General features: G+C 44.4%; 1 protein-coding gene across 1 annotated transcript; it reads left to right on the forward strand.

Annotated features, from left to right (window-relative positions):
* dnm3a (dynamin 3a) lies at positions 1-19722 on the forward strand. Its single transcript, XM_076727025.1, has 21 exons — positions 1-536; positions 2246-2319; positions 2782-2931; positions 3054-3257; positions 3432-3530; positions 4597-4757; positions 4851-4993; positions 5094-5229; positions 5397-5464; positions 5587-5725; positions 5819-5905; positions 6020-6090; positions 6175-6235; positions 7357-7383; positions 8185-8298; positions 12935-13044; positions 16349-16460; positions 17072-17233; positions 17554-17777; positions 17862-18029; positions 19386-19722. Exons 1-21 carry the CDS (start codon positions 376-378, stop codon positions 19417-19419), a joined length of 2505 nt encoding a protein of 834 aa, XP_076583140.1. The 5' UTR covers positions 1-375; the 3' UTR covers positions 19420-19722.
* Positions 19723-19797: the final 75 nt, after the last annotated feature.

Here is a 19797-nt window from a genome sequence, read left to right on the forward strand (position 1 = left end):
GCTAGCTTTCTAAATGTGTCCGGAGTTTACGGGAAACACGCTGCCAACTTTTAGACTTTTAAAATATCAATAATGTCTATAGCGAGCTGTTTTCGGAGGCTTGAGGTCCGTGAGTACAAACTTGGAAACTCTCGTCGTTACCAGACACACTCACGGTAACGTAACTAACGACGGCTGGAGCTGAGGACCATTAGAAGCTAGCACCGTCGTTCAAGACGAGTATTGTTTTTAGGTTTTCTTCCTTTCAGCAATGAAAACAGCACAATTGTAAGTAAAAACTAATTATGGTAGCTACTCCATCGACGGGCGGAGCCTAGAACCGGAGTGAAGCGGGATTTTCAGGAGCCGGACAGGTAGCCCGGCCGCTCCGTTGCGATGGGCAACCGCGGGATGGAGGAACTTATCCCGCTGGTCAACCGCCTCCAAGACGCCCTGAGCAGCGTGGGGCAGGACTGCAGCCTCCACCTGCCGCAGATCGCTGTGGTTGGAGGCCAGAGCTCAGGCAAGAGCTCCGTCCTGGAGAACTTTGTGGGCAGGTAAGATGAGCTGAAGTGTAATGGCATCAACTTTCAGTATCACTTTTGACTGCACCTACTTTAGCGACATGTCAATAAAGGTACTCACCAATAAACCCCCTAATTTGCTGATGCTTTAAAGATCACCTGAAAGCCATCAATAGGTAGAGCTTGTGTTTTTCCAGGTGGTGGTTTATCCCTTTGACTGTTACCTGTCCTCAACCAAAGTCCATTATCAACAAACAAGTCAATACCCTCTGATGAAAATCTGATAAATGATCAATCTGATGGCTGCTAGAAAGAAAGAAATCAGTTTTTATGAATGGATTACCTCTGAATTAATAATAAACGCCTGACAACAGCATTTTTAACAACCTGGCAGTCCAAAAATAGTTTTCATCAATGGCTCTATGTATGTAAAGTATATTTATGAACCACATGTCTTTATGTACAGCCTGTAATTAAAGCTTCTGAACCCCTTCTTTGTAACAAGTGAACAAACTCTGGCTAATTCTGATAAAATACTTTAAAACATGTGAATTGTTATCAGTGGCTGTGGTTCTTGATGTCTGTATTTTAATAAGATGGGACTCATCGAGTCTTAATTTGGAATATGCTGCTGTTTATTTGTAATGCTGAAAGTAAAGTCATGACAACTGTGGTTCAGGAGCTGGGACAAGCTCAATACACAAGGATCTGTGTTCCACTGAACTGAAACCAGGACTTCAGGCAACCACTGTAACCAATAACACTGTCCCCACGTGCTTCTCTGCCCAGCGGTGGTGACATGGCATGAGTTTCTAATCTGGAGCGGTGGATGCCGAAGGTGCCACTGTCTGTGTATGAGCAGAAAGTAGAGCACCATGTCTCAGTGTCAGGCTCTGTAGGTGTACGTGGGTAGAACATTAATACTGAGAGGTTATGGAATCAGCATTCTTTTAGTTAACCTGCAAGTAGTTCAGTCAACCCTAAGTGAACTTTGTTGAATCACATCTTGAACATTTCAGCGGCCTTAAAATGCTGCAGCCTGCTCGTGAATAACAGGGTTGCTTGCAGAGATCTTAAATGTAAGTTTCAGTTTGTGATAAGGAGACTAAGTATGTCCATCCTGTCTGAGAAGAATGCTGGTGAGTAAGACAATAGTTTCCGAGTTTCGAGACAGTAGAGCTCTGTTAACTGAACGAGAGCAGCACGCCATCCAGGTCAGAATATGTGGAGTAACTGCAGAAGACTTAATGCTCGCTTTCCGGAGTGTGTATTGATATTTTATCACACACCACCCTTCTTTGTCTCAGCTATGACTATGTTATGACATCCCTTTTGTGGGGAACGGTGCCAGCTTTTTGATCTGGGACAGGATGCAGTTAAACAAACTTCCTGAATCTGGTGTTAAGAGGAAAGAGGTGGATTACTTTTTACCCTGTGCATTGTGTTTCTTTATTGTTAATACTATATTTAGCTTTTAGTCTTTATACATATGTCTCATATGGCTGATCATATGGCAACGGTTTTCTTAGCCTTCTTGATCAGCTTTCAGATATTTTTGATAGTATGGCAACTAAAGGAAAACTGAGGTACAGCTGAGTGTTTGTGCTCACAATGCTTTGCTATGACTTCTGTGTTATAGAAGAAGTTTGCATTGACATAAAACACAGCGACAGTTTGTGTGTGTGGGTGTGTCTTTGTGTGTGTGTGTGTCCTTCTCCAATTCAGTCTTTCTTTTCCAACAGAGACTTCCTTCCACGGGGTTCAGGAATTGTCACTCGCAGACCTTTAATCCTCCAGCTGCTCAGTGGTAAAGCAGGTAGGTGAGACTTAATCATATTCAGTCATCCAGTGTTTGCGTTCTGCCATTCTGAAGCTTGTATGCAAAGCTGCCACCAGATGGCAGTATGATATTTTACAGTGACTGAGCCTGGCTGGTGGGCCAGTCCTGGAAATACCGTCTTCTGGGTGGGACTGTTATATTGCATCCTGTATTTTTGGCCCTCAGGAGGCAGGATGTATATCATTTACATTATCTAAAAACAATCTCAAATGGCTGGAAACTTGGCAAAAGAGTGCAATTACAAATAAACATATAAAATGATGCTAATAATGATAATAAAATGTATTTGTATAGCACCTCTCACACAAGAAATGCAACGTTAAGTGCTTTACAAAGTTGGGATGCACTAGACAGATCTGATATTCCAGTGATCCTTCAGAATTATGGTTGAATTACGTCTCCGTCATTATTCACCTGTTTTTTTGGTTTTCTTTCCAGAGTATGGAGAATTTTTCCACTGTAAAGGAAAGAAGTTCACAGACTTTGATGAGATTCGCAAAGAGATTGAGACAGAGACGTGCAGACTCACAGGATCCAATAAAGGCATCTCTCCTGTCCCCATCAACCTCCGGATTTATTCACCACACGGTAACATGGTGTTTATTTGTGTGCGCTCGACATGAAATATCCATTCAGGCAAAGTTTCTGTCTCTGACACGTATAACCTGTGTGTTTACTTGTGCTCTTCTTGTGCATGTGTGTATTTGCAGTGCTGAACCTGACTCTTGTGGACCTGCCTGGCATCACCAAGGTGCCTGTAGGCGACCAGCCAGCAGACATAGAGTATCAGATACGAGACATGATCATGCAGTACATCTGTAAGGAAAACTGTCTCATCCTGGCTGTCACACCAGCCAACACTGACCTGGCCAACTCTGACGCACTCAAACTGGCCAAAGATGTTGACCCACAGGGTAAGCCACACGTGTGTTTGGCTTGTACAGTCTGTGGACGTGTATGATGTCCTGAGAATATGATTATCACATGTCTACAGGCTGAAAGGGTTGTCCTACAGTATTCATATTTCCACAGGTTTTTAAATCACATTTGGAGGCTAAAATGTTTCCTGTTTCTCATCTTACTTTCAGGCCTGCGGACGATTGGTGTAATCACTAAACTTGACCTGATGGACAAAGGCACAGATGCCCGGGAAATACTGGAGAACAGGTTGCTTCCACTACGCAGAGGTGTGCTGCTTGTGTGTATGTGTTTGTGTGTGTGCCCATGTGTTAACCATGTTGTGGGGACATAAATCTGTTTACACAGTTGACACAATTTTAAGGTGTAGACTTGAGTTAAGGTAAGGTTAGGTTAAGGTTAGGGTTTGGCAAGTAGTGGTTACCGTTATGGTTAGGGTAAGTCTTCAGGAAATTAGTGTTAGTCTATGTAATGTCTCCAGAAATTATGGAAAAAACGACTGTGTGTGTGTGCAGTATACATGTGTTTGTGTGTCTTGAGCCACCTAGCTGTAATGTACTTAAACTGCATCCAGTGGAGGCTCTTTGGAGAGAACTGACATAATGATTGTGTCTGTAATCGGCAGCTAGAGGCTCGGTGTCGGTCAAGCTTTCTTCTCTGTTTGACTCTTTCTTTCTTACTTTGTTCACTCTCTTTCTATTTTTCCCCGTACAGTATCTCTTTAGGTTGCTGCACGTGTCGAAAGATTGTTTGCACTTTGTATGACATCCTAGTAGTGTGCGTATGTATACTGTACAGAGACACAAAGATGATATTAATGGCTAGCAGCAATGTGTGTGTGAGTAAGAGACGGCTAGAAACATAGAGAGAGACACATAGAGAGAGGCAGGAGAAAAGGCATAGCAGAGAGCTCCTGTGACAGTGTACAGACTGTGTAAAGCACCACCAGGTGCTGGCTGCTTCATGCTTCTGCTACAGTGCTAATGCATTCGCCATGGAAGCCCACTGAAATAACCACCCTTGTAGCAGCATAGAGCTGAAGCATTAGATATGGAGCCTGGTGCTATTACATCTATTACTGTGCTAAATAGGGGATTTGGCCCACTATTCAGCACATGCTCTGCTGTTGCACAAACGTATTCGTTTCCTGCTTGTATGCTGCAGTCTTGATGGAACAAATGGCAGGCTGGGAAGAGTTCCCAAGGACACGTCAAAAAATGAAAGTTGAATCTGTCGGACATCAGAGTCCTTGATTGGTCCTTCCTCTGGTTGCTCATTGTTGTCCTTGCAATGATCACATGCTCTTCATTTCCCTTCTTTTCTCTTCCTCCCCAGGTTACATAGGCCTGGTGAACCGCAGTCAGAAGGACATTGATGGGAAAAAGGATATTAAGGCAGCTCTGCTCGCAGAGCAGAAGTTCTTCATGTCCCATCCGGCCTACAAACACATGGCTGAAAGCATGGGCACGCCGTACCTGCAAAGAATGCTTAACCAGGTTAAAAATGCACACACACACACACACACATACATACATAGAGAAGTAAATACATCGCGTATATGTATTGTTACTGATAATATTTGTTTGCAGCAACTGACAAACCACATCCGGGACACTTTGCCAGCCTTCCGTCTTCATCTGCAGAGCCAGCTTCTGGCCATGAACAAAGAGGCTGAGGAGTACAGACAGTACAGTCCTGATGACCCTGCACGCAGGACCAAGACACTGCTTCAGTCAGTCACTTATTCTGGATCTGTGTGCCGACTCATTTATTGCCTTTTCAGTTATTGATATGTCAGTGTATTTCCTGGTCTGTGTGTTTCTGCCTTCCAGGTTAGTTCAGCACTTGGCTGTCGACTTTGAGAAGCTAATCGAGGGCTCAGGCGACAAGGTAGACACTGTTAGTCTGTCAGGGGGGGCTAGGATCAACCGAATCTTCCATGAGAGGTTCCCCAATGAACTGGTTAAGGTGTGTGTGTGTAATTCTGTGATTTTTGTTTGTCTTAGTGCATATGTGGTGCTTGTCATATAGTAACTCCATGAATACTATATGTGCATTAATAACTGTGAGGCTACTATTTAATGCTCCTCAACCAAATAGCCGACTCTGTGTGTGTGTGTTGTGTTTGTCTTCAGATTGAGTCTGATGAGAGGGCGCTGCGGCGAGAGATCAACTATGCCATCAGAAACATCCATGGCGTCAGGTGCAGTGTGGTGTTCTGAGCAAATGCAAAGTGTCAGATGCTTCTTCATCATTCATAATTGTTTGTTTGTTTGTTTGTTTGTTTTTTGCTGCAGCCAATCTTCCTTTTCTCTCTCCCTATAGGACAGGTCTGTTCACTCCTGACATGGCCTTTGAAGCCATAGTGAAGAAACAGATCTCAAGGCTAAAGGGGCCGTGTATTAAATTTATTGACATGGTCAGCCAAGAACTAATCACCACTGTGTACCAGTGTATCAGCAAGGTATAAATGTGTGTGTGGCACGCACTTATATGATGTAGCATATGCTTCAGGGTGTCAAAACTATCTGACTTCTGGTCTGTTTTCTCTTTATAGCTCAGTTCCTTTCCCAAACTGCAAGACGAGACTGAGAGAATTGTAGCCAATGAAATACAACAGCAAGAGACTAAATGCCGGGACCAGGTCATTCACTCGCATTCGGACATTGAACTCACAAATTAATTCTATAAAACTGCTGGATTGTCAAGTTGTGCTGTGGGTCTGTTTCTTTAGTTAATGTATGTCTGCTCTGTCCAGGTCTTGTTGCTCATTGACATACAGCTTGCCTACATAAATACCAAACATGAGGATTTCATCGGCTTCACTAAGTGAGTACCATTGTGGGTTTTAAACCGTAAAAAGAACTATACACTCTAAAAGAGTAAATTACATTGGCTCCTTCTGTCTCTCAGCGCCCAGCAGGCGTACAACCAAAACAATAAAAAGGCTGTTACAGGGATGGCAGGAAACCAGGTAAGACTTTCAGTACAGCTGCATTCATAAGGTACAAGGTACCTGTACAGGTACAACATTCACCAACCTCAGTCACTACAAGGTTTAACTGCCATCTAAGTAACCCAGTGATGTCTGTAAACCACAAAGACCATTGCTTTAGCATACACTTAGTCTTGTTTACCTACCATCTTTGTCACTTTCAGTGGTGGAAGAGGTGCTCAGATCTTTTGCTGAAGTAAAAGTAGCAATACCACAGTGTAGAAGTACTCTAGAAAAATGTTCACAAGAGTCAGGTTCAGAAAACTGCAAAAGTTTTGGCATCAAAATATACTAAATATACATAAGGTATCAAAAGTAGTCAGACTGGCCCATTTCAGGATAATATATATATTATATAATTAGATTATAATTATTGATTCAGCAATGTGTTCATCGTTTTAGTGTTGCAGTATGTTGAAGCTAACTTAATTAACTATGAATTACCCTCAGAGATCAGTAATTATTTGTTGATTATATTTTGTATGTTATTAATCTGAACCTGCATTGAGTAAATGTACTTAGTTACTTTCCATCTCTGGGGTTTTCTGCAGCGCAATGTTTGAGTGTGTGTGGTTATCAGCAAATGTTTTTCTTTCCATCTTACATTTGGATTTATTTTTCCTCTTCGGTGATGTCACTGCCCCATGTGTTATGCATTAATCAGCATTCGTAGCAGCAGATAATGGGAGATTTTTGAGATTTTACTGATCAATCATCCAACCAGAGTTGATCTTGGCTTTTTATAGGAATGCAGTCAAGCAAAAATTATTATTTTTTGTGTCTGCCTGTTATGTTTAATATGTAACACAATATTTATGTGACACATTTAAAAGCACGAGTAAACAAAACGCAATCCCAGTATGATAGTGTTCAGTCAGGAACATTGATGTATGATGACAGTATCAGCTGAATCATTTTAACAACAGCTTGAAGAATTAAAATGTCAGTTGTCAGTTATTTACAGTCTCTCATGTTGCTTTGATAGTAGTTAACTATTAAATAATACCAGTGTCATCCCCAAAATGTCATCTAAACCCCTAATATGTTGAGAAAATTAACTCCATCTTCATTTTGCTCCTTTATTTCCTGTTTCTCCCCAGGGTGTGGCCCCTCTGTCGAGGCTAATAGTAGGAGACCAATTTCTCTAAACCCACTCACTCACTGCTGCCTCTACTGGAAACATTTCTATGCAGGATTCAAGCTTAGGGGTTGTGGGTTGGCATGCTACTGATGGCAGCAAAGATGCACACTGGCAAAGTAGCTTTTTGCAGCTTTATTAACTCATTTTTTTCATAATCTGCATCTGATACACTGCTAATGTTTTACTCTCCTTTCCTCCAAGTTGCAGATTACAGTATTTTTCTCTCTGCCTCAACACAATCCTCTTTACCTTCTGCAGTTCTGCTGCTCCATAAATATGTGCAGATGTTAATATTTTGCTAGTCTGCAGGATGTATATGTCATTTCTTGATATCTGTATGCCATCTCATACTTCCTGTTCCCTTATTCATCACACGTCTGTCTTTCAGCCTCTTCCATTCTGTTTCCAGAATGTGTTTGATGACCTTTGTTTCAATGCTTTCTTTGTTTATTTACCTATGTATCTAGTCTTCTCTTTGACCACTCATGCCCGTTGGTGGTCAGTGAAATGTTTTGATTGTTGCCCCATGGCTGCATGATCTACGTCACAGATCTCACAAATGTCTAACCTGCAAAAATCTTTCCCTCTGGTATCAACTGTTTCTGACCTTTGCTGTTATTTTCATCAGCAAGGTCCTCTCTCTCTCTCTCTCTCTGTGACCTATGTTGCACCCTTCCTAGGAGTTATATCTTGCTATCTCATTTTCCATAAACCTGTCCTCTGATTGCCATTGTGGTGGTGCAGTAAATCCTGAAATCTGAGCTCCTTACCCATGGCTGTTGTTCAGGTCATACGCAAGGGCTGGCTGACCATCAGCAACATCGGCATCATGAAGGGTGGAGCCAAGGAATACTGGTTTATCCTCACTGCGGAGAACCTGTCCTGGTTCAAGGATGATGAGGTGAGGCATTCACACTCACCATCATGCTTGAAAGAAAGGCATCACACCAAGACATGTTGCAGTCTTGAGGGATATTTTAGGTACTTTATGAATAAGAGAAGAGTGAAGTGAAACACAGCAGTGCTCTTTAGTCATCACAAGTTTATTAACACACATCTCAGCTTGAAACAGCAGGTTTCTTGAGAAGTTGAGAGATGATTAAGTGTTAGGAAATCTTTATTGTTATCAGCCTTCCTGTGAAACCCCTGCAGATTTATTGAAGTCAGTGGAAGAGCAAGTGGCCCTCTGCTCTGATGTCAGTGGGGCTGCCATCTGTCTGCCTGTCTGTGCCTGCTGTACAGGAGCAGAAGGTCTGCACAGCAAGTGTAGACAGGCAGACACACCACAACAGTCTCATCCTGTCACAGTTGGTATCATGGGAAGAGGAAAGGGCAGACTACAGGAAATGAGGTCAGGAGAGGGTAACACATGACAGCATTTGTATATGGATAGAAACAAGCACCTGTAAACATTCACATCTGGATGAAAACACTGTAGATGATGTCTTTGCGGATGAAACTGAGTCGTTGTTTGACAGCCATAATTGAGTGGTCGGTGGGAACAATATGCAGTATGCGTTTACAAATAAGTTATTGTTCTTGGTAACCGCACTAAAATGACCTGAAGTTCGAGTTTTGGCTAAAACCAAACAAATGTACCCTTTGTGGACACTTTGTGATATATGACACCATTAGATGCATAACTAAAAGAGCATCTTGAGCCCTGTTTCACTGCACTGAGAACAGTTTTCTTTGCTCTTCTCTCCTGCCACCTGGACCTGCAACTGAGCCCCTCCATTCCCCCCATTCATTCCTCTGACGCCCCCCCTTCCCATTCGTCCAGCTCTCTGCTCACTCTTCCCCTTGCTCCCCCTTTTCTTCCTCTTCTGGGAGTTCAGGCATTTGGAGCGGCTCACTCTGACACAGCTGGAGCTGCCCCAAGCCAAACTAAGACACACACACACACACACACACACACACACACACACACACACACACACACACAGTGGGACAAGCTTGTGTATACAGTATACAGTACACATGCGGCGTCTGATGTAAACAAACTGGCATGCAAATAGTGGAGAAAAATATACACTCACTCAGACAGACACACGGCCACTTTTCAGATAAACACTGGATCACTTGAACACAGTGTTCCCAGACACAGCCCCAGGCATGCATATTGTACACACACAGTGTTATAGGTTTACAAATCAGCTTGTGCGCACACACAGACTTAGCACATCTGTGACAAATAATACTAAGACAGGCAAGCAAATATCTGTTGACCACATCTGAGCAACAAGCTTTGGCTGTCTGCGGATGACAATGAGACACGTATGTTTCACTGCAAGGATTGAAGCTAATGTGAAAGTCTGAACCGTTACAGTTAGTTTTGGTTCTGTTCGGCAAGGCTTTGTTTGATCTCTGCGTTTATCAGCTGTGTTTGGAAGGCCTGAGTGCAGCTGCAGTCACCCATATTATCGCAGAAGATCAGATCTACTGCCTCTCCACATGCATCTGTGTGTGCACATACAGTCACACAAGCCAAGCTTCTGCTTCTTCTCTCTTGCAGTTCCCGCTCTCACTCTCCCCGCCCACACTACCTCCACAGACATTTCTTTTTTTCTACTACTGCTCCCCCTTTTTTTATTTGCTCTTTCTTTACCTCTGTTGCCTTTTCCTCCTCCTTTCTCTCCCTCTTTCTGTCTGTCTCTCTTTCTCTGTCTCCCCCTCTTTCTTTCTCTCCCCCTTTCTGTGGTTGGCAGTCTCCCTGGGACTGTGCACATTCCTGGCTGGAAAATCTGAAGCTTTGTCCAAACACCAGCTTCCAAGATCTGCCCAGAGAAATCCCACATGGCTGTTTCTACACTCCAGACCTCCCCTTTTGACTCCCCCTCTCTCCTCTCAACTCCTCCACAGTCTCTCTCACAAATACCCCCCCTCCCCCCACTCCCCCACCCCTTCCAACCTCTCCTCTCCATCCCTGTGTGGATTGCTTCTACACACTTCAATTTTTTAGCTTCTTCAAGGCCGTACGGTACATTTCTTTTCTGTGTGCCACAACAGTTGTATCCTCGTACTGACCTCATGCTGAGAGTGCAACATAATAGTTCAGAGTTTAATCTCCGCAGCACACTGAGCAGACATACATTCCTTCACCCCTCGATTGCCATGGCTCCACCAGGCAGTCTGAAGAAAAACAGATGGCTCATGCTTATACACTTAATCTACATGCTTCCCTCTGTGTGTAGGTGCATGTGTGAGGCCTGTTCCAAATCTCACATCCATTAGTCTATAGGAAGAGGAGACACAGCTTCAGACACAGCAGCACTGATGTATGATAGTTCACGACCACCCTGACACCACTGGCAATATGACACACACACACACACACACACACACACACACACACATGCATGCATGCATATACACAGCAGTATTGCCACAGAGATTCACATGCGCAAACTCAATATACCCAATGAGAGGAACTCTGGAAAAAATGTTTAGAGTGAATGTGTAAGAGAAGCTCAATTAATCAGCTAGTTTTTAGCTTCTCTGCCTGAAACGTTGTTGAAATAATTGTCAGTCACAAACTTCTCTTGCTTGAATGTGCTGCATGTAAACTTCTCTGTCTTGAACGTACGTCTCACTCATCATTAACAAAGACAATGAATTCAAGGTGACAAATGCTACAAAATGAATGTCGTTAAGCTTAATCTTGAAGAGTTAAAAGCTGGTGATGTTGCACATTTAAAGGCATTCGCACCCGTTCAAGCAAGAAACATCAGACAATGTTGGACCCTAGACTGGCTTCAGCGTAGAGTACATGCAGGTTTTCACGTTGTCCTGGGTCTTGCTGCTGAAGCACTTCCTTGCACAGTCTAACCAATGTGCAGACTACTGTACACCAGTAAGATCCTGAACAGGTAGTCTGAACACTGGGATGACGGAGCAGGACCTTGTCTCACTTTCTCTACGGCCTCGCCTTTTCCCACTCTGGTTGTTTGCTAGCAGTCCAGGCCACAGCGGAGAGGACTCGGCAAAAGGTTTCCTCTGTTATTTCTCTTCTTTCTTATCCTGTCTCAGCGTTGGGTCGAAAGGCGAGGGATCTCTCACGCATATCGGACATCCAGTCCTATGGGTGTCCCTCCTCCGGAGATGTTAGCGTATCTTGGGCGTCCGCGGGGCTGCGTCCCGGCGTAGTATCCAGTCTTGACGTGGCACATTCACTCATTCAGCTAGGGATCTGCCTGTTCACTCAGGAAAGGCATAAGGAAATTCGGGGAGTGAGAGAAGGAGAGAGAGTTAGGGAGGAACTCAGCAGCCATATATGGTTTGATGGGACCCATGGGAAATCAACTTTGGAGTGGTCTGCAGTTTCTCCCCACTTCTCCTGCACACTCTCTCCTGCTCTCCATGTTCCTTGAACCCTTCCTCTTCTACTCTAGCAAAATCCACCTCCCTCGATCCCTCTATCCACCTCTATCCCTCCTCTTCCTCTCTTCCTCATCTCTACTTTCTATTTCTACCCCATCAGAGCGTCCTATACTCTCCCCAGTCTCCTCCCCTTCTGTCTAAAGCGATCCCAGATGTTGCCGTATGAGCGCCAATCGCGTTCTGTCATTTTTTTTCAGCCTCTGTTACAGGAAGTGGGCCCCTTTGGAAAAAAGGAAAGAGGAACGAAGGAAGAGAGTCGTAGGGTTCAGGGGAGCACTGAGAGAGGGAAGACCGAAATGTAGCGCCAGCACACTCACGTCTCATGCCACATGTGTGCACAGGCTCAAACGCAGGCGCGAACACGTGCATCCACGCACGCAGACGACGTGCAGGATTTTTGCAGAAATGCTTAAGGTGTCTCCTCTACGGAGGCGTCTTTACCTCATCCATGGCTGTTCCTATTACCAGCCTTTCTGGAAGCCCCCTTCTCAAAGGTTAGAAAGAGGGAGCAGGCCGGGGAAGAGAGATGAGGGGGAAGGGCTTCACTTGAGGAGAAATGTTGTGTTAGAGCTTGAGTCTGAGTAATGACTTTCACATGTGAGCCCGGCCTCTCTCCCTCTTTTTTTCATACTCCTTCTCTCATTCTCTCCCTCCCTCCTTCAGTTTTCTGTACCCTGCCTCCATACAGTCTGGTTCTCCTCACTCTGGCCGCTCTACTCCTCCTACTGTTCCCTGTCATTCATAAGTCCCCGTGGTGATGACAGACTATAGACTTATGGCATCTCCCTCCCCCACCTTCTCTCTCCCCCCTCTACTGTCCCTCTTTCGCTAGTTAGTGGGTAGTTAATGTGAGGCAGTGTGACAAGCAGACACATCATCTGATATGTTCCACATCCCCTGTCCGCCTCCCCCTCTGACATTTTTCCTTCTACAATTCAAGTCTCTTGGCCCTGCTTTCATCTCAAGGGGCAGCCTGAAAAATATTTACTACCAGACATACAACTATTTTAGCCAGAGCCCCCAACTGAACTGTCTTCAGTCTCTGTCTGTTTTTTTTTTTTTTTTGCTATCAACACCTGTGTTACCTCTCTGTGATGTCATATTTTACTCTGCATACCTCTGTCAAACTTTATCTCTTCATATTCTCTCTTTTCCAGGAGAAGGAGAAGAAGTACATGCTTCCTCTGGACAACTTAAGGCTCAGAGATGTGGAGAAGGGCTTCATGTCCAGCAAATTTGTCTTTGCTATCTTCAACACAGAGTTAAGGTTTGTGTGTGTGTGTGTGTGTGTGTGTGTGTGTGTGTGTGTGGCTGGAGGCCTGTGTTTGTTTATGGGTATGAGTAAGAAAAGGGAGTTGTGTTCTTGTCACCTGCTTGCTGAAGTTTTAGTGATATTTTACAAGGGTGGACATGTCAGAGGAGGAAAGGGAGGAGATGTCAGAGTGGTGTTTTGCCCTTCCTTTGACCTCTTCAGTTCAACTTTGCCACCAGAACTGAAAGGATATCCAGTGGGTGCTGCAGCGGGTGTAGTGTTTTTTTTTTGTTTTTTTTTCCAATTTAGCTTCCAAACATTTGCCAGGCTGTTGAGGGCACTGCTGGGTTTGGGTTTGCAGGGTTTATGTGTGTGAAACAGATTGAGAAAGACAGAGAGACAAAGAGAGAGCATAAGAGAAAGCAGAGCGAGAGAGTGTTTAGGAGCTGGAGCTGACCCAAAGCCTGGCTGATTGTACCAGAGCATGTGGGCTTTGTTTATAATTCTGTGCTATGCTGCATTCGGACACACAAACTGGATTTGCGTGTGTGCGCACATGTGTGTACGTGCCTTTGCCAGTGTGTGTGCGTGCGTGCGTGTGTGTATAGACCACAGCATACCGACGGCAGGCTCATTAAGCAGCTAATCAAAGCCAGAGAGCTTGGATCAGAGATGAGGCTGCTCTTGTTTGGAAAGAATTGCTCGACTCACCACAAAAAGGAGGGAGAAAGAAGAATTGGAAGGGTTGAGAGGAGAAAGAAAGCAGGAGAGAGAGAGTATCAGAGCCATTGGCCAGGAATGTGTCAAAGTCTGTCCTATGGCGCCCCCCCCCCCCCTTTTCCTGCGCCCTCACTCTCTCTGTTTCTCTTTCTGTGTTTTCATGCGTGTGTGTGTGTGTGTGGCAGACATTGCAGTGGTTTTGTCCCAGTCTGACAGTAATCAAAAACCTCAGGAAACTCTTCGAATCTAAAGCAGTCAAGGCTCTGTGCAGAAATTCCTCAAGATGAGTGAAGAAACTCACACCGGCCACAAGCTGAGGAGAGGATAGCAAAAGGGGCAAGGGAAAAAAAAAAATGTTGATGTGAGTGATAAATCAGCACAGAGGACAATTTTAATGTGTGCTTGCTGGTGTGGACGAATGCTAGTGTCCTGATCCGAGTGTAATAGCACTCTAGTATTGTCATTGTTGGCCTGGCTCCCTGTCTGTTAGCCACCACGCCCTGACTTATTAGTCTCACCCGTTCTAGCCCAGCCATAAGCTCACAAACTGACGACCTATTTCTTGATCTTTCCGTATGGCTCTCTGCTTGCTGGAATCTATCCCCCTTTTTCTCTTTCCACGTCTGTTGTCTCTCTCATTCTCACACGCACAAAGGTTTCACATATTTGAGGTTAATTGCTATGTGTTCTGAATGTGAGAAGGGAACAACAAAAGGAGGAAAGAAACAACCGAGTGATTAAGGAAAAATGTTTAACAGATGGGCTACAGCCTGCTCCAGATCCTTCGCTTGTTTCTTGCTCTGCTGCGCCGCCTCCACAGCCAAAGCTCAGAGATGGTACGATGGTGTGAAGAGGGAAGTGAGAGGAACGATGGAGGGGAAAGAGGAGCCGGGGAATGAGTAGCATGGAGAAAATAGATGATGGAGATAAGGAGATAAGACAACAGTCTGGGGAGAAATAGTGTTTTATTTTGTGTGTCTGTGGCTATTTGTTTGTGTATATCTGCCTAGTTGCATGTGTTGTGTGTGTTTCTGTCCTAAATATTTGTTGGTGAATGTCGTCTCTCTTTACATTCTTTTGGTTTAATTTAATATATTTAAATGATCATGCCGAATTTGGGGAGGACTCGCCCAACCTGTTTAATCCTTCTTTCCATCAGGCACCTGTGTTCAATCTGTGGTTCCCAACAGGGGGGTTACTCTTGTGGGGTCCTTTTTACACAAAACCCAGTGATTTGTGTTTCGCCTGTATCAAGTAATTTACACAAGATGCAGGAATGGGACGCAGGTCAGGCAGTGCACCACTAAAACATGTGGCCATTCTCTACATACCTTAAATTAGACTGGGCTGCGACAATTGTACTGTTTCTAATTTTGGCAAAGGCATGTTTTGAATTTTAGTCTTTCTCCCCTCTCAAAGTGAAAGACAGTCTCATAGCCTTTGCTATTAAATCTCACACAAACTCACCAACATAAGAAGCAGGTTTATTTTATATAAAGACATTTTTTGTTCATTTCTCCGTAGTGCAAACCAAATACTGGAGCATAAAAGCTCTGAGAAATAATTAACAAAATTCAGTTTTATTTCAATCATAGCACTTTGTGGCTTTTAAAGTGTAGAATAGTAAATGACAGGGTTCAAACTTTATTAATCTCATACAAACACAAGAAGTGATACTAAAACTTAAATCTTGTCAATGAGCCCATTTGAAGATGAAGGTGAGACATAAAGATTTTTACAGGACGATACTTTCCCTGGTTGGTGCCGTGTGCAAGCGCTCAGGTGACTTTTCTCTGACTTTTCTCTCTCTGGTGAACACGAAATCTGAGACTACAGCTGATCATGTTGTCTGTTCAACGATAAGAAATGTGTTGATCTCACGTTACACACAAAGGCAACCTTGTTTCAATAACATTTGGCTTGTGTACAAAGTGGGTCACAAGCTGAGAGAAGAAGAGCTTTTAAGAAATTAGAAGGCCGAAAGCATCCGTGAGGTCTTGGTACTTTTTTTTTTCCCTTGCAGCGATGTCTGCTTTTAAGAACACTTACTGATAATAGGCGATCTGCATTGTCTCAAAAGCTCTCAAGATGAATGATAATTAAACTGAGTGATACCGCATGTGGCGGAGGGCTTTACAGGGACTACTCTCCTGACTTCCCACAAGGTGTGGAACAAGACTTGTCTTGTTTCCACTGGAAGGGAACATGGTAAGAAAGAGGAGACAGCATATAGCTAAAAATGACTGAATACATCATTGCCCAGCTGAAATTATCCCACGCATTGTGACGAAAACTCTGGCTGCATCACCTACACCGAGAAACCAGTAATAACATGTCATTACTAAAAGGCCAGGGTTCCTGTTTTGGATAATGCTTGTCATATTTGATCATTCAGCTAGTGTTACAACCTGTGGATGGCTTTGATATGTATTTTCTAACAGCATAGGTAACCAGTGGGTCAGTCTCCCCACAACTTGGCGTGTTGGTATAAAGAATGTAAGGTTATGAGTTTATTTCTCTGTATTGTGGAAAGAGTGTTATTACTGGCGAGGCAGCACCGTTTTTAGAGATGTCTGACAATGTTGCACTGTATTTGCAGGAACGTGTATAAGGACTACAGATGCCTGGAGTTGGCCTGTAACTCTCAGGAGGAGTTGGACAGCTGGAAGGCGTCTCTGCTACAGGCTGGAGTCTACCCTGAGAAAGTCACCGTCAGTGCCCTGACCCCGAATTCAACCTAATTAAACCCAACCCTGACCGTCACTACGGCGAGCTGCACCTGTCTGCACCTTAGCTTTGCGTTGAATGCGCTCGTAGCTTTTCCTAACCTCAAACCCCGGCCATAACCCCGTACCCCTCTCTCCATGTTCCCCCTTCTCCTCCCCTGCCAAAACGAAAAAGCTAGTCCCCCACCCCTTCCATCTCGCTCTGTCGTTGGCTCTTCAGCACAGCATTCTTGGCCTATGATGTCACTCCAATATGTGTGTATGTGTGTGTGTGTGTTCTGGTCTGTTTCTAATCAGCAGTTCCCCGTCCCTCACCCGCTCCCCCTTTTCTTTCTTCTGCCCATTTCTCCTTACCTCCCTCTCTTGTGTTCCCTCTTTTCCACTTCTTCCCGCTCTATACTTCTTGTCACAAGCGTAGAATAGATGACAAGATATGGAAGTACACATAAGGCTGATCTTTATTGCTTTACACATCTGTACTAGCATGACATTACCAGATGTGTTTCCTCAGCCGTCGCCGCAGCACGTGATATTCTTTGTTAGAGATACGGGGACACTCTGAACAATTTCTCCCAACTCCATCTTGCTTTTCCCAGGTGGATGGGCAGGGAAATGGAGCGCCTGAAAACTTCACAGACCCCCAGCTGGAGCGTCAGGTGGAAATCATTCGGAAACTGGTTGACTCCTACATGACCATCATCTATAAGACCATCAAGGACTTAATGCCAAAGACCATTATGCACCTCATGATTAACAACGTAAGCTATCCAGACCAGACCATTAACTTTTTAATAATTTTCCCCTTCCTTCTTTAAATTTTCCAGCCAAAACCTCACACACACAGCCCAGCAAAATCCGTATTCCCCTCTTGGCCATACAGGCATTCTCCATTTGAAAGACTATTTGAGCATATTCCAATGTCTTGACAAAGAAAGGAGAGACCATAGAAACGAAAAAAATAAAGATTTTCACCACCCCTTCAATAATTTCGAGTCATAATCCCAAATCAGAGTAAAATATCACTTTACAAAGTCTAACATTTTGACTTGTCACAGCTGTTTGTAATCCCTCTCTGTAGGTGAAGGAGTTCATTAGCTCTGAGCTCCTGGCCCAGCTCTACGCTCTGGGAGAATGCTCAGCGCTGATGGATGAGTCACCGGAGCAACGGCAGCACCGGGAGGAAGTGCTCTGCAAGCACGCCGCCCTGAAGGAGGCGCTCGCCGTCATTGGGAAGATCTCCACCTCCACCTGCACGACCCCTATGCCTCCACCTGTAGACTCCTCCTGGATACAGCCCTCCGGGTACAGACACACAGTCAGTGATGAATGAAGACGAACGTGTGCTACCTATGCCTGTCGCTTAATGTCGTCTTCTTCTCCACCCAGTTTGACACTCTCGAAAAAGTCAGTGAACAGTGGCAAGCCAGCGGTTCGTGGCCATGCCCCGTCTGCTCCTCGGGTGCCCACTCACACTGGACCCGCTGCCTCCATGAGCGCTGATGGCCTTCGGCAGCTCGCTGGCCAACCCAACCGCGCTCCACCTAGCGTGCCAAGGTGACTCTGAAACCACACAATTACAGCCTGAAATCTGACCTGCTATATTATGACGACCTCCAGCATGTCACTCAAACATGCACTGGCACACGTATGCATGCACACAATCAGACCTTGCGCTGTAGAGGCACCGGGGCAGAGGGAGTTGTTATTTGAGCTGGGTGGGGGTCTGCTGGAAAATGTGTTTCTCATATTCTCTTTCCCATCAGCCTCAGTAGACAAGACTTCTCTCAGCTTTCTACTGGAGCCAGAGACAACAGGCTGAGCGCTCTGTCAAGTTTTCATCTTTCTCTCTGTCCTTCATCCCCCCTTTTCCCTCTCTCTCCTAGCATGCATTTGTTTTATTGCCTTCCCCAGTTTCCCTCATGCAATAACCGTTATTTTTCCTTTTCCCCCTACTTCTTTTTCTTGTACATTTCTTCACTTCTCCTCTTTCACTGGTTCCTCCCCTGCTTTTGGCCTGTCTCTCCTTTTTCTCTCTGCCTCATTTCCTCTGTGCTCTCCAATGGTTCTTTAGGTTCTTTCCCGCATACAGTCTCCCTCTTTCCTCCCCTGACTCGTTCCCTCCTCCCCTGACTCGTTCCCTCCAACCTTACCTTCTTTTCCCTGCTCGGTCTCTCTCCCCCCTATAGATGTACATGGGGCATGAGGGTATATCTGCATTATTACAGATTTAAAAACAAATTCCAGGTAAAGATACAAAAAATATATGCATGAAAATTTGTGAGCAGGGAAGCGTGAGCCCTGAATGACAGCGCTCCAACATTTGGATTAGCTCCTTGCTAAATTGTGCATCTCTCCACCTGTGGTGTAGTAATCACTAGTACCCATTATTTCCTCACCATTTCTCTATCTTCCTCTTTCAAACACTGCCAAACCAATATTACACTCTGTGTAACGCTTTTTGCAAGTTTTCACATATTTCGTGATAAGCCTCTGATCCAGGGGTCAGCAATCTGGTTACACAATGGGCCAGTTTGGTTTTTTCTTTTCTATCAAAACTGTTCAGTAAAGGGTCAGCTCAGTTTGATAACTGCAGTGGAGACATGAGCCTGTGTTTCAAATGTCTCCATTTGTTTGAATATTTTACAATACGAAAGCTCAGCTGAAGGACAGCACCCTCTGAGCTGTAATCAAGTCCTTCTGGAAACCATACAAATGAAATGTGGATAATGAAAACTTAATTTCTGTCCATAATACAAGAGCAAAGCACAGTACTGCATTTCATGAGTCACTCCTTGTGAAAGTGATGAGACTGTTGAATATGGTCGTTTTGTGAGGGATTTAAGTGGGTGTTCTGTTCATATTGTTGTATTGAACCTTATAGTAATACCTTTAATCCGATCTTCTCTCCAGGAGGCATCCCCCAGCCATCCCAAATGTAAAATAACAGATTACTGTCTATTCAGAACTCCATTACCCATCAACCCCAGTGATCCTTCCAGCCGCAGCTAACTGCTACCCAGAGACACCCAGTGACCTGTGTGATGTGTAATCCAGCTGAAGCACTATGCTGGGCTTCTCTCCGTCCCCTCTGGGAGCTGCTGTCTGCAAAATTCAGCGAGTCTTGAGCCTGTTTTGTACATAATATCATCGGCCGTAAAGGTTGGAATGTGCTCGACTGTCTCCTGACTTTTCTCAAGTGCCTGAACTTTGTGTAAATAAAACTTTTGAGATATTCTACTTAAAGAGAATACACATGCACTATTTTTACTGTTTTTCAATAAACAGGTGTTTTATTTTTGAACGTGCCTTCTGATTTCTCATT

This window comes from Chaetodon auriga, chromosome 3 (genome assembly GCF_051107435.1).
Source record: "Chaetodon auriga isolate fChaAug3 chromosome 3, fChaAug3.hap1, whole genome shotgun sequence".
Classification (NCBI taxonomy): domain Eukaryota; kingdom Metazoa; phylum Chordata; class Actinopteri; order Chaetodontiformes; family Chaetodontidae; genus Chaetodon; species Chaetodon auriga.